Source organism: Aotus nancymaae, unplaced genomic scaffold (genome assembly GCF_030222135.1).
Source record: "Aotus nancymaae isolate 86718 unplaced genomic scaffold, 86718_ANA_hifiasm-v0.15.2.pri h1tg000049l, whole genome shotgun sequence".
Lineage (NCBI taxonomy): Eukaryota > Metazoa > Chordata > Mammalia > Primates > Aotidae > Aotus > Aotus nancymaae.
Window position 1 is genome coordinate 20,378,816 of NW_026988463.1, and position 20,668 is coordinate 20,399,483.

General features: G+C 48.2%; 1 protein-coding gene across 1 annotated transcript in view; it reads left to right on the forward strand.

Annotated features, from left to right (window-relative positions):
* The window catches only part of EEF2K (eukaryotic elongation factor 2 kinase), an 84,672-nt gene that overhangs the window by 51,068 nt on the left and 12,936 nt on the right, over positions 1 to 20,668 (forward strand). The window contains exons 8-16 of the mRNA XM_064362565.1: positions 228 to 360; positions 618 to 745; positions 1,468 to 1,669; positions 3,674 to 3,741; positions 5,951 to 6,028; positions 8,221 to 8,283; positions 9,788 to 9,922; positions 10,086 to 10,274; positions 17,057 to 17,181. Of these exons, the coding sequence (XP_064218635.1) occupies positions 228 to 360; positions 618 to 745; positions 1,468 to 1,669; positions 3,674 to 3,741; positions 5,951 to 6,028; positions 8,221 to 8,283; positions 9,788 to 9,922; positions 10,086 to 10,274; positions 17,057 to 17,181 (1,121 nt within the window). The remainder of the gene's footprint in view (positions 1 to 227; positions 361 to 617; positions 746 to 1,467; positions 1,670 to 3,673; positions 3,742 to 5,950; positions 6,029 to 8,220; positions 8,284 to 9,787; positions 9,923 to 10,085; positions 10,275 to 17,056; positions 17,182 to 20,668) is intronic.

Consider the following 20,668-nt stretch of genomic DNA (forward strand, 5'->3'; position numbering starts at 1 on the left):
CTTCTGTCACCTAAGATGGCCACAGGACCTTCAGCCCACGGTCCCTGCCCAACTGAACCGGCCTTTTTCCTTTGTCTTTTCCTCTATATAACTCCTCCTTGCAGAGAAAGCCTCTCAGCATGGGCAAAGCTGGGGCATTTCAACCCCCAGAGCAGAGGGGTGGCCAGTGCCTGTGCAGCCCTCAGCCTGTCTCTTGACATCTCCTTTTCCTTCCTGTTCCCGCACAGGCCTTCAGCCACTTCACATTTGAGCGTTCCGGCCATCAGCTGATAGTGGTGGACATCCAGGGAGTTGGGGATCTCTACACTGACCCACAGATCCACACGGAGACGGGCACTGACTTTGGAGACGGCAACCTAGGTAGGTGGGGAGAGCCAGCCTGTTTCCCCAGAAACCACACTCCCTGCTAAAACCTCTGAGCTCTTTGTGCAGCCAAGGAAACAGGCTGAGACACTGTTGGTGCTTTCCCAAGATCATGGAGTTGGGAGCCTGGATGTCTGATGCCTCCCAGCTCGACAACTTTTGTAGCTGCCCTGGCCACGTGTATGAGGCCCACCACTGCCTGTTCCCTGTCACAGAGCAAAGCAACACTCCAGACACCCCTGCTCTGTTCACAGGTGTCCGCGGGATGGCGCTCTTCTTCTACTCTCATGCCTGCAACCGGATTTGCGAGAGCATGGGCCTTGCTCCCTTTGACCTCTCGCCCCGGGAGAGGGACGCGGTGAATCAGAACACCAAGCTGCTGGTGGGTGCCCAGTGTGACCCTGCTTGTCCTGGTGGGCCCTTCTGCTACCCGCACAGCAAGCCCTGCTCCCCTGTGTGGTGACAGCCAGGCTGAGCAATGCTTAATTGTCAAATATCAGAGCTGGAAGCATCTGTCCCATCTGTGCCCCAGGCTGTCCCCTCCAGCTCAGTGCACAGAGTCCTCCTGAGCGTCCTCACAGTCTAGCAGCTGGTATCTGCTTAGGTTGGGCCCATTTATTCCCAGAGTGAGGGGAACAGACATGTGGAGATAGTGAGAAGGCATGTTGTGTGTGTGTTTGTGTGTTATATTGACAAATGACTGAACTGGTCTTAGACCTGCCTCTCCAGGCACCTCACCAGGATAACTCCCATCCCTCCCACTGCTACTTGGACCAGAGACAAGAGAATGTTGCCAAGACCAGCCTGGGATGCTGGACATAGAGTGGGATGCTTTCTCCAGCTCCGGGCTGTGGAATGTGGTCAGTGCTTTAGGGGATGCTGGCTGGCAGGTCCTCTGAGCTTCTGTCCCAGATGCCCTTTCTTGGAGGACTTAGGTTTAATTCCCTACTGATTTTTTATTTAAAGACAATATATCAGCCCCTAAACAGGCATGTTTAGAAGCTACAGATGAAGGGATTTCAGGACTAGAGGGAATAATGTGAAGAGCCCTTTATTTCCCACAGGGTGTGTGTGTGACATGAGTATCCCTGTTAATGTCCTCAGCAATCAGCCAAGACCATCTTGAGAGGAACAGAGGAAAAATGTGGGAGCCCACGAGTAAGAACCCTCTCTGGGAGCCGGCCCCCGCTGCTCCGTCCCCTTTCAGAGAACTCTGGAGATGAGAACATGAGCGACATGACCTTCGACTCCCTCCCTTCTTCTCCATCTTCGGCCACACCACACAGCCAGAAGCTGGACCACCTCCGTAAGTGATGGTTTGGTCCCCAGTCACTGTGCTTGGAGGATTCAGGTAGAGCAGAGCTAAACTGGCTTTCATTTACGTTAGAAAAATCAGACATGCTAATCAAAAGGGTTCATGGCCCCAGTGGTTTTATAAGTGAGTTTCATTGAGTGAACTTTCAAAACAGATCATCCAAATGCTTTAAAAACAACCCCTATTGTAGGAGATGAGGTTACATTTATCAGTGTGTTTTATGAAACCAGCAAAACCCATATAGTAAACTTGACAAACTAAAAAGGAAAATTATATCCCAACCTTATTTAAAATTTTTGTGTATATATAGAGAAAGAACAAAAAAAATCTCAATCAGTATTAACAAATAAAAATAGTACTGTGTTAAAAGGTTCACCTGACACAGTTAAATAGGAATTTCATAGGAATCTGAGGGTTGTTCAGTATTAGAAAAATTATGAACATGATATTAATGGCTCAAAGGAGAAAAACAGAATCATTATTTCTGATGTTGAAAGGATGGAGTTTGCTGGTGATTTAGACAAGAGCCTGTAGGAAAGGATAGAGGCAAGACTGATCCCAGGGTGCTGGCCTGAAGAAATGGAACTCATGTATTCAGGGAAAGTGTGAGTGGGAGCAGGCTCAGCAGGAGAGGAAGATTTTATTATTTAGTTTTTTAATTTTTCTCACTTCTGATACCTTTGGAAGAGAGAAAGATTTTAGTATCAAACATTAAAGAAGACTTTTAGATGTTTCCACTGGAAGATCTTTGGAATAGTTTGGAACAAGAGTCAACAGACTTTTTTAAAAGGCCAGAGAGTAAATATTTTAAGATTTGCAGGTCATTTACTCTCTGCATTTGGAGCTTGAAAGCTACCATAGAAAATAGTTAAATGAATAGACGTGGCTGTGTTCAAATAAAACTATGGATGGTGAAATGTAATTTTTGTCATCATTTAAAAACATAAACACTGTTCTTATAAATTATAAAAACAGGCAGACAGATTTGTCTCTGTAGGGTAGGAGACAGACATAGGGAACCACCAGGAGATGGTTGGTGGTTTTTGTTGTTGTTGTTGTTTTTGTTTTTGTTTGTTTGTTTGTTTTTGAGACAGAGTCTTGCTCTGTCACCCAGGCTAGAGTCCAGTGGCACAATCTTGGCTCACTGCAACCTCCACCTCCCGGGTTCAAGCAATTTTCCCGCCTCAGCCTCTTGAGTAGCTGGGATTACAAGTGCACGCCACCACACACAGCTAATTTTTGTATTTTTAGTAGAGATAGGGTTTCACTCTGTTGGCCAGACTGGTCTCGAACTCCTGACCTCAGGCGATCCACCTGCCTTGGTCTCCCAAAGTTCTGGGATTACAGGCATAAGGCACTGCACCCGGCTAGAAATGGTTGGTTTTGAAGCTGTCCAAGATCCTCTTCTTGAGCCCCAAATGTACAAATGTCTTTACTTCCTTTACAACTGCACCTTTTGAGGACCAAGTGGTGGTCAGGCACATATGCTGATAAACACATTACAAGGATAATTGCATTGTGACAACTCTGAGGACACACACATAGTTGAAACCACTTGTCCAGAATTACATAGCTGGCAAATAGCAGACTTAGAATAAGTTCTCAAGGAAGAACTTTAGCCTCCAGGTGCTGAGAACATTCTTCTCCTTTTTTGTGCCTTTCTTTAAAACTTAAAAACGGTCCAGGCGCGGTGGCTCATGCCTGTAATCCCAGCACTTTGGGAGGCCGAGGCGGGTGGATCACAAGGTCAAGAGATCGAGACCATCCTGGTCAACATGGTAAAACCCCGTCTCTACTAAAAATACAAAAAAATTAGCTGGGCATGGTGGCGCGTGCCTGTAATCCCAGCTACTCAGGAGGCTGAGGCAGGAGAATTGCCTGAACCCAGGAGGCGGAGGTTGCGGTGGCAAGTGTGAACTGCCCTAGGCCATGGGTTGGTCTCGTGCATGTTCCAGTAGTGGAACCAGGACATGATGTCTGTTTCTCCCTGACCAGATTGGCCGGTGTTCAGTGACCTCGATAACATGGCATCCAGGGACCATGATCATCTAGACAACCACCGGGTGAGTGTGGAGGAAGGGAGGCTGCAGGCTTCAGACGCCAGCAGGGGTGGGAGGAGTGGATTCACTCCTAGAGTGAATCTTCAGCTTGGAGGTGGGCAGGCCAGCCCAGATGCTGCCAGAAAGGCATGGGATGGGGGAGTTAGGGAGGATGCAGATGAATGTCAGCCTCCAGCCCAAGGCTGAGCTTTTTTCTGGGAAAAGATGAGTCCATTGCAGTTCCCAGAGATGGTTAGGGAAGACGGACTCCCAATCAGCAATAATGCAATCTTGTAGTAAATGCCAGCCTCAGCCCCAGTTTTGGTTGGGACTCACATGTGTGGGTTATCCTATAGGGCCTCCATATGTAACATATAGCACAGTAAGCCATGTGGTGTTCTAGCTCTTCATATCTAGCTCTGCAGTTAGGTAAACAGAACATTTCCTGCAGGTTTGGGTTGACTTGCTTGTAAGAAACTGAAGGTATCTTATTTGCATTTGCACAAATGCATACTGTGGTGAATTATAATACTCTCTATGCTTGTGTGTGTGTTTGAAATACTTCTTAGTAAAATTGGCTAGGCAAGGTAGCTCATGCCTATAATCCCAGCATCTTGAGAGACCAAGGTGGGCAGATTACTTGAGCCCAAGAGTTTGAGACTAGCATGGGCAATATGACAAGACCCCCATCTCTACAAAAAAATACAAAAATTAGCCAGACATGGTGGCACATACCTGTAGTCCCAGCTACTTCCCAGGAGGCTGAGGTGGGAGGATCTCCTGAGCCTGGGAGGCAGAGGCTGCAGTAAGCTGTCATCACACCACTGCACTCCAGCCTGGGTGACAGAGCAAGATCTTGTCTCAAAAAAAAGAAAGGAAGGAAGAAAGAAATACTTCTTAGTAGAGGCTGGGCGCCATGGCTTACATCTGCAATCCCATCACTTTGGGAAGCTGAGGCGGGTGAATCACTTGAGGTCAGGAATTCAAAGACCAGCCTGGCCAACATGATGAATTCTTGTCTCTACTAAAAATACAAAAATTAGCCAGGTGTGGTGGCAGGCGCCTGTAATCTACCTACTCAGGAGGGTGAGACAGGAGAATTGCTTGAATCCAGGAAGTGGAGGTTGCAGTGAGCAGAGATTGCACCACTGCACTCGAACCTGGGCAACAGAGCAAGACTCAGTCTCAAAAAAAAAAGGAAAAGAAAAAGAAATACATCTTAGTAGAGGCTGGGTGAGGTGGTTTATGCCTGTAATCCCAGCACTATCCGAGGTTGAGATGAGCAGATCACTTGAGGCCAGGAGCTCAAGACCAGCCTGGCCAACATGATGAAACCCCATCTCTACAAAAAATATAAACATTAGCCAGGCATGGTGGTGTGTACCTGTAATCGCAGCTACTTGGGAGACTGAGGCAAGAGAATCACTTGAGCCTGGGAGGCGGAGGTTGCAGTGAACTGAGATCACACCACTGCACTCCAGCCTGGGCAGCAGAGACCCTGCCCCACCCCCCACCCCCCCACCCCCCACACACAGAGCAAAGAAATACTTCTTAGTAGAATAAAGAAGGAAATTAAAATACTCTGTTACTAATGGTGCAGGTAACATGCAGAGGGAGCTATCATTCAGTGTTCATAGGCACGTGAGTAAAGTTTTAGAGATTCTAAGTTATACCAGATTCCTTTTCAGAACAGAACTCAGACCTGGGGGAATAAAAAATATGCCCCGGTGACCTGTGTGGTTTTGGTTGAGGGCTTATTTGTAGTAAATATTGTTCCTAATGCTATATTTTTGTCCACGGGTCATAGCACTTAAACCAGCCTTTGCTTTTCCGACTGTGAAAAGAGTGAGTCACTCTCAGTAAAGCACTTCCTGTGATCCACACTCTCAGAGTGTAACAATGTGTTTCACCCACACAGCCCTTTGATGTAGGGGCTGTAATGAATCTCATCACTAAGGATACTGATGCTCAGAGAAGTTAAGCAACTGCCCAAGGTCTCAGCTGGCGAGAAATAAAGCCAGGATTCGAGCCCAGGTCATCTGGCCGTAGAGCCCAAGGTCCTTGCTGTTACTTTATACTGCTCCCTCGTCACCCAGTTGGCAAGGGACAGCAGGAACAGGATGTTAGTTAATGGGACAGAGGGGAGAAAGCCAATGGTTGGGGTGTTCACGTGTCGCAACCACTGCCAGGCACTCGGGACCACTAGGACCCTAAGGTCATCTTCTCTCCACAGGACTCTGAGAACAGTGGGGACAGTGGATACCCCAGTGAGAAGCGGGGTGACCTGGATGACCCTGAGCCACGAGAACATGTAAGGAATCCCCAGGAAATAAGACCAGTGTCCCCTATTGTCTCGTTTATCCTCCAGGAAAATAAAAACTCCCCTTCCTGGAAGGGGAGTATCAGTGGGTCCTGAAAAGACAACAGGTAAATTAATAAAGAGTGTTTCAGGCACGGCATGGTGGCTCATGGCTGTAATGCCAGCACTTAGGGAGGCCAAGGCGGGTGAATCACCTGAAGTCAGGAGTTCCAGACTAGCCTGGCTAACATGGTGAAATCCTGTCTCTACTAAAAATACAAAAAATTAGCCAGGCATGTTGGTGTATACCTGTAATCCCAGCTATTCGGGAGGCTGAGGCAGGAGAATCGCTTGAACCCAGAAGATGGAGGTTGCAGTGAGCGGAGATCGTACCACTACACCCCAGCTTGGGCAACACAGTGAGACTCTGTCTCAAAAAAAAAAAAAAAAAAAAGCATTTCAGGTAAAGATAAATGTAAGGGAAAAGATAAAACAGGATCATGTCAACCAGTAATGGGGCAAGTTTGGAGGCTTAGGTGTAAGGCTGATAATGGCTGATAAATCTTATGGTGAAGTGGGAGCCCTGGGTTGCTGAGCAGAGAGGATCATGCATAATAACTGGACCCACTCATATGCAGGATCCTGTGAGGCCCTGGGGAGGAGGGCCTTGGAGGTCAGTTTCCTACGGCAGCTTCCTAGCAGCATCCTGGTGAGGGCAGCCTCAGACAGTATCTGCCATTTAGAGGTCTTACCCTGTGCTGAAATGGAGCCTGCACATGAGCCAGTCTTGCTGAGACACCTCTGATCTCAGCTTTATGATTGTAAATAAAAAACATGCTGGCCAGGCGTGGTAGCTTACTCCTGTAATCCCAGCACTTTGGGAGGCTGAGGCAGGCAGATCACTTGAGGCCAGAAGTTCAAGACCAGCCTGGCCAACATGGTGAAACTCCGTCACTACTAAAAATACAAAAATTAGCCCAGTGCAGTGATGCACTCCTCTAGTCCCATCTACTTGGGAGGCTGAGGCATGAGGATCACTTGAGATTGGAAGGTGAAGGTTGCAGTGAGCCAAGGTCATGCCACTGTACTCCAGCTCTGGGTGACAGAGCAAGACTCTGTCTAAAAAAAAAAAAAAAAAGCTGGGTGTGGTGGCTCACACCTGTAATCCCAGCACTTTGGAAGGCTGAGGTGGGCAGATCACCTGAGGTCGGGAGTTCGAGACCAGGCTAACCAACATGGAGAAACCCATCTCTACTAAAAATACAAAATTAGCCAGGCATGGTGGTGCATGCCTGTAATCCCAGCTACTTGGGAGGCTGAGGCAGAAGAATCACTTGAACCCAGGAGGCGAAGGTTGCGATGACCAAGATCATGCCTTTGCACTCCAGCCTGGGCAACAGGAGCAAAAAAAAGATGGGGGGAACTGTAATTCTAGCACTTTGGGAGGCCGAGGTGGGGGGATCACTTGCGGTCAGGAATTTGAGACCAGCCTGGCCAACATGAAGAAACTTCATCTCTACTAAAAACATAAAAATTAGCCAGGCGTAGGAACAGACACCTGTAATCCTAGCTACTCGGGAGGCTGAGGGATGAGAATCGATTGAACGCAGGAGGTGGAGGGTGCAGCAGTTAGCCGAGATTGTGCTACTGCACTCCAGCCTGGATGACAGAGTGAGATTTTGTCTCAAAAAAATAAAAAAAGCAATACGGCTGGGCATGGTGGCTCACACCTGCAATTCAAGCAATTTGGGAGGGCAGTGCGAGCAGATTGCTTAAACCTCAGGAGTTTGAGGCAGCAGTGAGCTTTGATGGCATCACTGCACTCCAGCCTGGGCAACAGAGTGAGACCCATGTCTAACATAAAAAATCTAAACATGCAGTAGGAGCTCTGGCTGGGACTCAGCCCCCTTTCCCCCATGGCTTTGTGCTGGGATCCTGCACCATTGAGTCAGTTCCACCTGCTCACACAGGGAGGGGGACAGTGAGGCTGTGGCTGCACCAGCGTGTCATCCCTGCCAGCATCCCTTCTGCTTGGCAGACAAGAGTTCCCGTGTCGCCTGGGAACATAGGGCCAATTTTCTGAGAGAAGGGTCATCTGGGAGGGCCAGGCTGGTTCCAGGGAGGAGGGCTGGAGCAGCTCTCAGGAGAGGTTCTTGGGAAGAAGCTTTGCACTTTGGATCACTGTAATCTCTGCCTCCATTCAGGGCCACTCCAACGGTAATCGGAAGTATGAATCCGACGAAGATAGCCTGGGCAGCTCCGGACGGGTAATGCGCCCCAAGTCACCCTTGTCACCGCCGCTTCCCTGCCTCCTCCAGGCTCTTGCTGTTCTCCTGTCTCATGTCTCTGCTGCCTGCCCATCTGTCTTGCACATGTGCCAAAGGAAGATTTTGCAAAGCAACAAATCTCCTGGGCAAATGCTCTTTGAACCTCTGCTGGGCAGGATACTGGGGGATTTGTGGAGAAGATTAGAGAAGAACAGGACAGCCTCATCCTCGAGGGGAAATCACAACAGCTACGGCTCCTGTCTTAAGTGCCTGCCGTAAAGGCGCTTTGCAGCATTAATCAATTTCCTTCTTGCAGCCACCCAGGAGATAGGCTAATGTCACTCATCCCGTTTTATGTATGAGAAACTGGCTCTTAAGCAACTTTCCCCAGGTTACCCTCGCTTGTATGTCTAACAAGCATCAGCATGTCTGGGAAAGACCAGCCCTGTGCCCTACCTACCCCTCTAACTGGTTCCCACACACGCTTTGAACCGCTCACCTTTGAGCCTTTGCTAAAGCGAGTCTTTCTCCTGCCTGCAATGTCCTTTCTCCCGCTCTGTCTTCTCTCTTCAAATCCTCCCTGCTCTGCAAGTCTGGACCTCAGGGGTATCTCCTCTAGGAGCCTTCCCTGACCTCCCCACAGGCATGACTCTTGCATCTCCCAGAACACTGATTATTTATCATGCGCTATTTTTTAGCCAGATCAGGATCTTCTCAGCTAGGTGTGGAACAGGGTTGCTCAAGCGAGGCACTATGGGCATTCTGGGCTGAATCGTTCCTTGTCGAGGGGGCTGCCCTGTGCATTGCAAGATGTTTAGCATGCACATGTGCACACTCACCTGCCTGGGTGTATCCTACAAGAGCCTCTGGACATGGCGTCTTTGCCTAGGAGAAATGATGGTTTTTTTAAGCCCATTTCCTAAAGTGCCCTGCTGATGTTGCTCATGTCATTGTGGTGACTTGCAGAGGAAAGCAAAGTGGATTTGCTGGAAGGTCTGAAGTGAGAGTCTTCTGGTGCCTTATATGGGGACCTTGTAAAGGGGGGTGGTTTAGGGTCAGACCCCCCCAAACCAAACCCAGATTGGTAAATGACAGGGAGATGCTTCCTTGAGCTGCTGAAATCTGTTCCGCTAGCTCCTGAACCCATAAGCTGATGGAATTTGAATGATTAAAATTGGATCCTTATTAGCCAGGCATGTGGCGCGTGCCTGTAGTCCCAGCTACTCAGGAGGCTCAGGCAGGAGAATTGCTTGAACCTGGGAGACGGAGGTTGCAGTGAGCCAAGATTGTGCCGTTGCACTCCAGCGTGGGTAACAGAGCGAGAATCTGTCTCAAAAAAAAAAAAAAAACATTGGAGCCGTGTTTGGCCAATAAACTTTGACATCGCAAGCGTTCGCCCCCCGTCTCCTGCCAGCCAGGCTCCTGTGTAGTAGGGGCTGCTGACAGCTGTGATACTGCGTCCACCCCCAGCCCCTCGCTTCTCTGGCCGGTTCTTTCCCTTCAGGTCTGTGTAGAGAAGTGGAATCTCCTCAACTCCTCCCGCCTCCACCTGCCGAGGGCTTCGGCCGTGGCCCTGGAAGTGCAAAGGCTTAATGCTCTGGACCTCGAAAAGAAAATTGGGAAGTCCATTTTGGGGAAGGTATCCGCGATGCCCATTTTGGAGCCCTGTCTGCATTAACCTGGAGCCCCCCGGCTCCAGCCTCTCCTTCGCTAATCACTTCCTCCTGCAGGCTGGCTGGGCGGTCTTGGGTGCGGCTTCGGCTGGCCAGACAGCTGGGCAGACACTGTAGTCTGTGTGGCAGGTCCATCTGGCCATGGTGCGCTACCACGAGGGCGGGCGCTTCTGCAAGAAGGGCGAGGAGTGGGACCAGGAGTCAGCCGTCTTCCACCTGGAACACGCGGCCGACCTGGGCGAGCTGGAGGCCATCGTGGGCCTGGGACTCATGTACTCACAGCTGCCCCATCACATTCTAGCCGACGTCTCTCTGAAGGTGAGCAGGTGGCAGGGACACAGCTGCAGGTGGGGGTGGGACTCGGTCACTCTGTCATTCACCTGCCTCCCATCCTGGAAGCCATGCACTTACCTGCCTTCTATCCTGAGGTTTATGCATGCCACAGAAATGTCCAGGGCACTGGTTTGGGGGCAGGCCCTTCTAAATGAGTTGAAACTGGCAGAATCGATCTCTGTCTTTGGAGAGTGAGGGGAAGGTGAGTCATGTTTCCAGGCAATAACATGGACATGGTGTGATGGGAGAAGCAGAAGACATGGTGGAAACATGTGAGGAAGGGCTGTAACTGAGGCCTGGAGGGGTTGGTGCAGGCTTCCTGAGCGCTCATCAGTTTTGGCTGTATCCCTAGTGGTTGGGGCCTGGCACTGTGTCAATGCTCAGTACAGATTCATGGAATGAACAGATAAAGGGATACCTACGTTAGTCCGGCTGGGTGACTCATGCCTTTAATCCCAGCACTTGGGAGGCTGAGGTGGGTGGATCACATAAGGCCAGGAATTTGAGACCAGCCTGGCCAACATGGTGAAACCCCATCTGTACCAAAAAATATAAAAATTAGCCAGACGTGGTGATGTGCACCTGTAATCCCACCTACTTGGGAAGCTGAGGTGGGAGAATGTCTTGAACCCAGGAGGCGGAGGTTTGTAGTGAGCCGAGATCGTGCTACTGCACTCCAGCCTGGGCAACAGTGAGATCCTGTCTCTAAAAGAAAAAAAAAAAAGTGGGTTGGGGGGATATCTGCTTTAGATCTGAAGACCCAAAGGGAGTGAGCCGGGCCAAGATGGGGAGGTAAGCAGTTCAGGTAGAAGTCACCGCATGTGCTCAGGCCCAGAGGTGAGAGTCAGGGTGCATCTGTATAGCTAGAGGTGCAGCAGGAGCTGAGGCAGAACTGGAGCCGAAGCAGCAGAGTGTGGATGTGCAGGGCAATTGTGTAGGGGTTTGCTCCTTCTTCTGACCCTAGTCCATGGGCAGAGGGAGGAAAGGATTGAATGACTGGGATCTGGCAAGGCCCAGGGAATGGGATCTTTTCCCAGGAGAAGTTGAGAGGCCTTTGGTGGGCACATGCTCCCAGTTTACCTGTTCCCATCCTCCCCATCACATGGGCCGAGGTTGCCCATGGACAGGTGACCTAGGCTCAGCATGGGTGCAGGGTGTGGCCCAGTGGGTGGATGGATCTCAGACTCGAAGAGGGTGGGAAGATACTCCAAAGTCCTTCATGTATTTAGCTTTTTGAATCTGTAATTACACTGATGTGATTAACACCTTATTTATTTGTTTTGTTTTGTTTTTTTGAGATACAGTCTTGCTTTGTTGCCCAGGATGAAGTGCAGTGGTGTGATCTCGGCTCGCTGTAACCTCCGCTTCCCAGATTGAAGGGATTCTCCTGCCTCAGCCTCCCAAGTAGCTGCAATTACAGGTGTCCACCACCACACCTAGCTAATTTTTGTATTTTTAGGAGAGACAGAGTTTCACCATGTTGGCCAGGCTGGTGTCGAACTCCTGACCTCAGGTGATCTGCCTGCCTCAGCCTCCCAAAGTGCTGGGATTATAGGCGTGAGCCACCACTCTCAGACTATTTATTTTAGAGACAGGGTGTTACTCTGTCACCCAGGTTGGAGTGCCATGGTGTGATTGTAGCTCACTGCCACCTCGACCTCCTGGGTTCAAGCAGTCCTCCTGCCTCAGCCTCTCAAAGTGCTGGAACTACAGGAGTGAGCCACCATGCCCGGCCAAAAAGGTTTTTTTTTTGTTTTTTGTTTTTTGTTTTAATATAAAAAGCTTAGGCTGGGTGTGGTGGCTCATACCTGTAATCCCAGCACTTTGGGAGGCTGAGGCAGGCAGATCACTCAAGGTCGGGAGTTCAAGACCAGCCTGGCCAACATGGCGAAACCCCATTTCTACCAGAAAATATAAAAAATTAGCCGGGTGTGGTGGTGTGTGCCTGTAATCCCACCTACTTGGGAGGCTGAGGCAGGAGAATTGCTTGAACCCAGAAGACAGAGGTTGCAGTTAGCTGAGATTGCACCACTGCACTCCAGCCTGGGCAACAGAGCGAGACTCTGTCTCAAAAAAAAAAAAAAATGCTGTACAGTGAAAAATCTCCCTCCCACCTTCCCCGCATCCTCTCATTCTCTGAATAACAGGTAGTCATCATTATTAGTTATTTATACATAATTCCAGAGTGTATTCACTTCCTAGGACTTCCTTAAGAAATTCCACAAACCAGGTGGCTTATAACAACAGAAATTCGTTCTGTCATAGTTTTGGAAGCTAGAATTCCAAAAATCAAGGTGTCATTAGAACCATGCCTTCCTCTGAAGGCTCGAGAGGAGAATCCTTCTTCGTTTCTTCTGGCTTCTAGGCATTGTTGGCAGTCTTCATTATTCCTTGGCTTGGATCAGTGCAATCTCTGTCTCCATCCTCCCCTTGTGTCCCTGTCTCCCTGTTTCTTCTGCTTTTACAAAGACAGCAGTCATATGGCATTTAGGGCCCACCTAACATCCAGCATGACCTCATCTGAATATAACTTTTTTTTTTTTTTTTTGTGAGAGTCTTGCTCTGTCACCCAGGCTGGAACACAGTGTCGTGATCTCCACTCACTGCAACCTCCACATCCCAGGTTCAAGCAATTCTCCTGCCTCACTCTCCACTCTCCCGAGTGGCTAGGAATACAGGCACCCACTACCACACCTGGTTAATTTTTGTATTTTTAGTGGAGACGGGGTTTCACCATGTTGGCCAGGCTGGTCTCGAACTCAGCCTCAGATGATTCACCTACCTCAGCCTTTCGAAGTGCTGGGACTACAGGAGTGAGCCATAGTGCCCGCTAGTATAACTAATTATGTCTTCAAAGACCCTATTTCCGAATCAGATCACATTCTGCCTGGACATGAATATTGGGAGGTTATTTATTGTTCAGCCCAGAACACAGTTTCCATATGCAAATAGGAAATAGGTTCCTTTTTCACCCTGCTTTTTCCTCCAAAGTTAGTATCCTACACACACACTCCTGAAGCTGATGTTTTTCACTTGACAGTGTCCTGTGGCCATTTTACCTCAGTAGTATAGAGATGGCTTCCTGATTTCTTTTTTTTTTTTTTAATTAATTTGAGACAGTATCGCTCTGTGGCCCAGGCTGGAGTGCAGTTGTACAATATCACCTTACTGCAACCTCTACCAACCAGGTTCAAGCAATCAATTCTCCTGCCTAAACCTCCCAAGTAGCTGGGATTACAGGTGCCCACCACCACACCCAGCTAATTTTTGTATTTTTAGTAGAGATGGGGTTTGGCCATGTTGACCAGGCTGGTCTCAAACTTCTGACCACAAGTGATCTGCCTGCCTCACCCTCCCAAAATGCTGGGATTACAGGTGTAAGCCACCATGCCTTGTCGCTTCCTGATCTTTGTGACAGCTGCGTAGGGTTCTATTATATGTGTGAGGCATACCTGTGCCCTATTGATGGACACTTGGGTTGGCTGTATTCCTTTGATATCACAAAAACTGCTACAGCAACTGGCTTTGTGCATAATAGGTGGAACCTCATCAAACTGCCATTTTTGAAGGTCATAAATGGTAGAATATTGGCAGTTTCTTTTTTTTTTTCTTTTTCCTAAGATGAAATATCGCTCTTGTTGCCCAGGCTGGAGTGCAGTGGCACGATCTGGGCTCACTGCAACCACTGCCTCCTGAGTTCAACCAATTCTTCTGCCTCAGCCTCCCAAGTAGCTGAGATTACAGGTACCTGCCACCACACCTGGCTAATTTTTGCATTTATAGTAGAGATGGGGTTTCACTGTCTTGGCCAGGCTGGTCTTGAACTCCTGACCTCATGTGATCTGCCTCAGCTTCCCAAAGTGCTGGGATTACAGACATAAGCCACCATGCCTGGCAGGCAGTTTCTTATGGTTCAGTCAGATTACATCATTTGACATGTGGACAGGGGTCTCCCACTGCTGTTTTTTTTTTTTTTTTCCTGTTTCAGATGGTGAGGGGGAGGTTTGGTTGGAAGAGGGGAATTATCACTTTTTTGTCTCTCTCTAATCTCTTTTCTTTTTGAGATAGAATTTCACTCTATCACCTAGGCTGGAATGTAGTGGTGTGATTTGGCTCACTGCAACCTCTGCTTCCCAAGTTAAAGCAAGTCTCCTGCCTCAGCCACCCAGGTAGCTGGGATTACAGACCTATGCCACCACGCCAGGCTAATTTTTGTATTTTCAGTAGAGACGAGGTTTCACCATGTTGGCCAGGGTGGTCTCGAACTCCTGACCTCAGGTGATCTGCCTGCCTCGGCCTCCCAAAGTGCTGGGATTACAGGCGTGAGTCACCACACCTGGCCTCTCTCTCTGACTCTGTGCTCATTCATCCAGTGCTGTGCTGGGAAATATTTAACAATTGATTCTTGGGGGTGGGAAGGAAATGTGCACGTATATATGTAAATATATTAAATTTTACTCACTTAAAGAATACATAGCCTGGGCATGATGGCTCACACCTGTAATCCCAGCACTTTGGAAGGCCAAGACAAGAGGATTGCTTGAGCCCAGGAGTTTCAGACCAACCTGGGAAACATAGCAAAACTATCTCTACAAACCTCGCCACCCCAAAAAAACAAATTAGCCTGGTGTGGTGGCACATGCCTGTAGTCCCAGCTACTTGGGAGAGTGAGGTGGGAGGATAAAAACCACACACCACAGGAGTTTGAGGCTTCCGTGAGCTATGATGGAGCCACTGCACTCTAACCTGGGCAACAGAGCAAGAACCTGTCTAAAAAATAATAATAATGAAGAAAAAAAGAAAAAATTATATGTCGCATACAGTTTACAAACAACAATGAAAAGTAAATGTCACATCATCAACTCTCACACAATACTTTGCACTGATTTTTGCAAACTCTTGTACCCATAGCCAACCTATGGTTGCAATTGATAGAGAAATATAGTTCTGACATAAATGAATGAGATGAAAGTGAAATTAACAAAGACCTGTGTTAGAACTGGAACTTCATCTGCCTCTGATGTGAGCAACCTCTTTTCTGAATCAGATGGTAGTTTTAAATACTGGAAGGATGTTTCTTCAATTTCCTGCACTCGTCACAATAGAACAGCTACAGGCATGACCCACTTGTTAGTTTCATCTGCAGTGTTCATGTTTTCCACCCCTTTCTGACAATCAAAAATACCATCAATCAAGCCCTGATTTGTAGCGGTGTCTCCTTTCTGTGGGGTAAGTTATATGTGACCCAGCAGTTTCACTCATAGCTATTAACCCAAAAGAATAAAAACACTTTCACACAAAAGTTTGCACACAAGTCTTCATAGCAGCATTATTCATGATAGCCAAAAAATGGAAACAACTCAGATGTCTGTCAGTGGATGAATGGATAAACAAAACATGATATATTCATACTATGGACTATTATTTGATCATAAAAAGGAATGAAACATTGGTATGTGCTACAACACAGATGGACCCTGAAAGCACTGTGCTAGGTGAAGGAGTCACAAAGGACCACATATTGTATGATTCTATTATTATGAAATGTCCAGATCCAGAATAGTCAATCCATAGAGGCAGAAAGTAGACTAATGGTTGCGTAGAGCTGAACAGGATAGGGAGAGTAGGGGTAGCAGGAGATTGACAGTTAAGCAGTATGGGATTTCTTTTTTTTTTTTTGGAAACAGAGTTTCACTTTGTCACCCAGGCTGGAGTGCAGTGTCACGATCTCGGCTCACTGCAACCTCTGCTTCCTGGATTCAAGTGATTCTCCTGCCTCGGCCTCCTGAGTAGCTGGGATTACAGGTGTGCCCCACCACACCCGGCTAACTTTTGTATTTTTAGAAGAGACGGGGTTTCACCATGTTGGTCAGGCTGGTCTTGAACTCCTGACCTTGTGATCCACCTGCCTCGGCCTCCCAAAGTGCTGGGATTACAGGCTTGAGCCACTGCGCCCGGCCGGGATTTCTTTTTGGATTGGCGAAAGTATTCTGAAATTGACTGGCGATGGTTGTACAGTTCTGTGAATTTACTAAAAACTGATGTGTACTTTTTTTTTTTTTTTTTGAGACGGAGTCTGTCACCCGGGCTGGAGTGTAGTCTAGCCAGTCCACCCAACCCGGCCCTGATGTCGACTTCTGATGCAGGGCAGGCAGGCCCCAAATTGGAGCTTAGCCCAAGATGATTTTTTGCTTCACCCTGGAAAGAATTCAAGGGTGAGCGAAAGGTAGACAAAAACAGCTTTATTGAAGTGGCAGTGTTGTAGCTGAGGCAGTGGTACAGCTCCATGACTGCTTCTGCGGAGTCAGGCTGCCCCACAGGCAATGTGCTGAGATTAGCAGCTCAGGGCAGTTCTGCAGTCAGATTTATGCCTACTCTTAATTGCATGCATATAAAGAGGCGGTTTATGCAGAAATTTCTAGGGAAAGGGTAGTAACTTCTAGGTCGTGGGACCATAGCTGTGGAAACGGGCAGTAAGTCTCAAGTGTTGTCCGGACAAGACAATGGGAAACTGACCTGGCGCACTGGTGGGCGTGTCTTATGAAAAGCTGTTTCCCCATCCCCATCCCTGTGTTAGCTCATCCTTGATTTGTTCCAGTGTCTGAGCCAAGCCTCCGGAATCAAGTCCCTCCTCCTCCCTCACTTCTACAGCCTCCCAGCCCAGAGCTCTCAAGAAACAGGGTGAAGATTGAGTAGCAAGATCTTGGCAGCCCTCAAGTGCCAGCCTCATTGACTTTACTTTCTCCATCTTTGGTTTGTATCAACAGGAGACGGAAGAGAACAAAACCAAAGGATTTGATTACTTACTGAAGGCTGCTGAAGCCGGCGACAGGCAGTCCATGATCCTAGTGGCGCGAGCTTTTGACACTGGTCAGAACCTCAGCCCGGACAGGTACTGCAGCTGTCCCCCAGGAGGAGCTGGTGGGAACCTGGGCTGCAGGTGGGCGCTTGCCCTCAGTATCAGCACAGACCTGGGTTCCAGTCGTGGCTCCCCCATGACCAGTCCAGCAACACGGGCAAGTTAGTTTACCTCCCTGGCCTCAGTTTCTTCATGTTGTTAACTGGGAATAATTATAGCACTTATATCCTGGGGTTGTCCCATGAAGGGTAAATGAGATGATGCCTGTAACCCGCATAGTGGCCGGCACATAAAGCTCATGGTATGGCTGGGTGTGGTGGCTCATGCCTGCAATACCAGCACTTTGGGAGACCAAGGCAGGCAGATCACTTGAAGTCAGGAGTTCGAGGCCAGCCTGGCCAATATGGTGAAATCCCATCTCTACTAAAAATACAAAAACTAGGACGGGGCTCGGTGGCTCACACCTGTAATCTCAGCACTTTGGGAGGCTGAGGTGGGCGGATCATGAGGTCAGGAGTTCGAGACCAGCCTGGCCAACATGGTGAAACCCTGTCTCTACTAAAATTACAAAAAAAAAAAATTAGCCGGGTGTGGTGGTGTATGCCTGTAATCCCAAATATTCAGGAGGCTGAGGCAGGAGAACCACTTGAACCCAGGAGGCGGAGGTTGCAGTGAGTCGAGATCGTGCTCCTGCGCTCCAGCCTGGGCCACAGAGCAAGACTCTGTCTCAAAAAAGAAAAAAATTAGCCAGGTGTGATGGTGGGTGCCTATAAGACCAGCTACCCAGCTACTTGGGAGGCTGAAGCAAGAGAATCACTTCAACCCAGGAAGCAGAGGTTGCAATGAACTGAGATTGTGCTACTATACTCCAGCCTGAGTGAAAGAGTGAGACTTCATCTCAAAAAAAAAAAAAAAAAGGCATATGATATGGGGCAGCCACTGTAGCCAATATAGGTAATGATCTGCCTGAGAAAAAAATCTGAAAGAATATGCAGCATCCAGGTCAGAGTGGGTGTCCCTAGTTGTAAGGATTATGGGTGATTTTAATTGACTTTTCCTACTTACTATTTTATTTTAGAAACAGGATCTTGCCAAAGCCTGGCGAACATGGTAAAAACCCGTCTCTACTAAAAATACAAAAATTAGCTGAGTGTGCTGGTGGGCACTTGTACTCCCAGCTACTTGGGAGGCTGAGGCTGGAGAATCGCTTGAACCCGGGAGGTGGAGGTTGCAGTGAGCCAAGATCGAGCCACTGCATTACAGCCTGGGCAAGAAGAGCGAAACTTGGTCTCAAAAAAGAAAAAAAGAAACAGGGTCTCGCACTGTCACCCAGGCTGGAGGACAGTGGCACGATCATAGCTCACTGCAGCCTCTACCTCCTGGGCTCAAACAGTCATCCCGCCTCAGCCTCCTGAGTAGCTGGGACTATAGGCATGTACTATCACATCCAGCTAAATTTTTAATTTTTTTGTAGAGAATGAGGGTCTCACTATATTGTCCAGACTGGTCTTGATCTCCTGGGCTCCTTGAGCAACCTTTCCTCCTCAGCCTCCCAATGGGATTACAGGTGTGAGCCACCATGCCTGACTAGGGCAGGTATTTTGGGCTCCATTTTATGGGTGACTAAACTCCTTCTGAGATGTGAAGGGGCTTGCTTATGGTCAAATTTGGAGCAGATGGCAGAGCCAACTTATGTATTCTCACCCTCCTCCGATGTACTGTCTACTGGCATGGAGGAGAGGTAAACAAAAAAGACCGACATGATTGTATTAGGTCAAATGTCAGTGTATACATATGGTGCCCATTGAGTGCAGTGGGGAAGCACATCATGCATGGGGCAGGACCTAGAGCTGGGCACTGAGTACTTGCATCTGTGCTTTCTCTTCCTGGCCTTTGTCTACCTTTTATGTCTATTTGAGGTGATAGGATTGTATTGATTTGTAAAAATCTTTACATATTAAGACTGTTAACCCTTTGGTATACTTTTCTCTTTATTTTTTTATTTCATAATATTATTATTATTACTATAATTATTTGAGATGGAGTCTCACTCTGTCATGCAGGCTGGAGTGCAGTGGTTCAATCTCAGCTCACTGCAACCTCCACCTCCTGGGTTCAAGTGATTCTCCTGCTTCAGCCTCCCAAGTAGGTGGGATTACAGGTACCCACCACTGCACCCAGCTAATTTTTATTTTTTAAATAGAGATAGGATTTCACCATGTTGGCCAGGCTGGTCTCGAACTCCTGACCTCAGGCAGTCTACCTGCCTGAGCTTCCCAAAGTGCTGAGATTACAGATGTGAGCCACCACGCCTGGCCTTCTTACTTTATTTTTGAGACAGAGTCTTGCTCTGTCTCCTAGGCTGGAGTGCAGTAGCACAATCTCAGCTCACTGCAACCTCTGCCTGCTGGCTTCAAGTGATTCTCCTGCCACAGTCTCCCCAGTAGCTGGGACTGCAGATGTGCACCACCACACCTGGCCAATTTTTGTATTTTTAATAGAGACAGGGTTTCACATGTTGGCCAGGCTGGTCTCGAACTCCTGACCTCAGTTGATCCCACCCACCTCAGCCTCCCAAAGTGCTGGGATTACAGATGTGAGCCACCATGCCTGGCCTATTTTTTATCCATGTATTTATTTTTGAGACAGGGTCTCTCTGTCACCCAGGCTGGAGTACAGTGATGTAATCATAGCTAACTGTAGCTTTGACTTGGGCTCAAGTGATCCTCCTGCTTCAGCCTCCTGAGTAGCTGGGACCATAGGCATGTGCCACTATACTCGGCTAAATTTTATAATTTTTTTTTTTAGAGACAAAGGTTTGCTATGATGCCCAGGCTGGTCTCAAACTCCTGGCCTCAAGCAGTCCTCCTACCTCAGCCCCTCAAAGTGCTGGTACTACAAGTGTGAGCCACTGCACCTGGCCACGATTCTCTTCAAAAGACTTTTTTCAGATATGTCTACCATAGATAGAAGGAAGGCACAGATGCCACACAATGACCATTATTTGCTGGGTTTGGGGACACATTGGTTTTTAATAATTATTTAGTAAAATCTATCAAAAATATTTATTGCTTCTGCTCTAGTCATTTCCTTATTTTCTTTGTTATTCAAAGCAGTTCCAACCCCTCCCATGCAAAGAACATTGATTAAGGGCCACCTCTGGGTAAGGCAGTGCTCTGTGTAGGCCCAAAGTTGCATTTAAGGGATACAGGCACCAGAAATTACCATCCATTAGAGGCGGAAGGAGAAGACACTAGAAATGCCAGGGCGAGATGGGCGCCCTTGCCAATGGGATAACATCAGGCTGGGCTGGACAAGGCTCAGCGATTAGGTCTTTCACATTTAACTTTTTCAGGTCAATTTTGCTTTGCCCTTTAAGACCAGGGAGGGTCAGAGCAGAAAAGAGAGAAATAATCTAGTCTAGTGTGTTCTGGTCAGTGTTAAAACCCAAGTTTGGGCCTGGCACAGTGGCTCACTACTGTAATCCCAGCACTTTGGGAGGCCAAGGCGGGTGGATCAC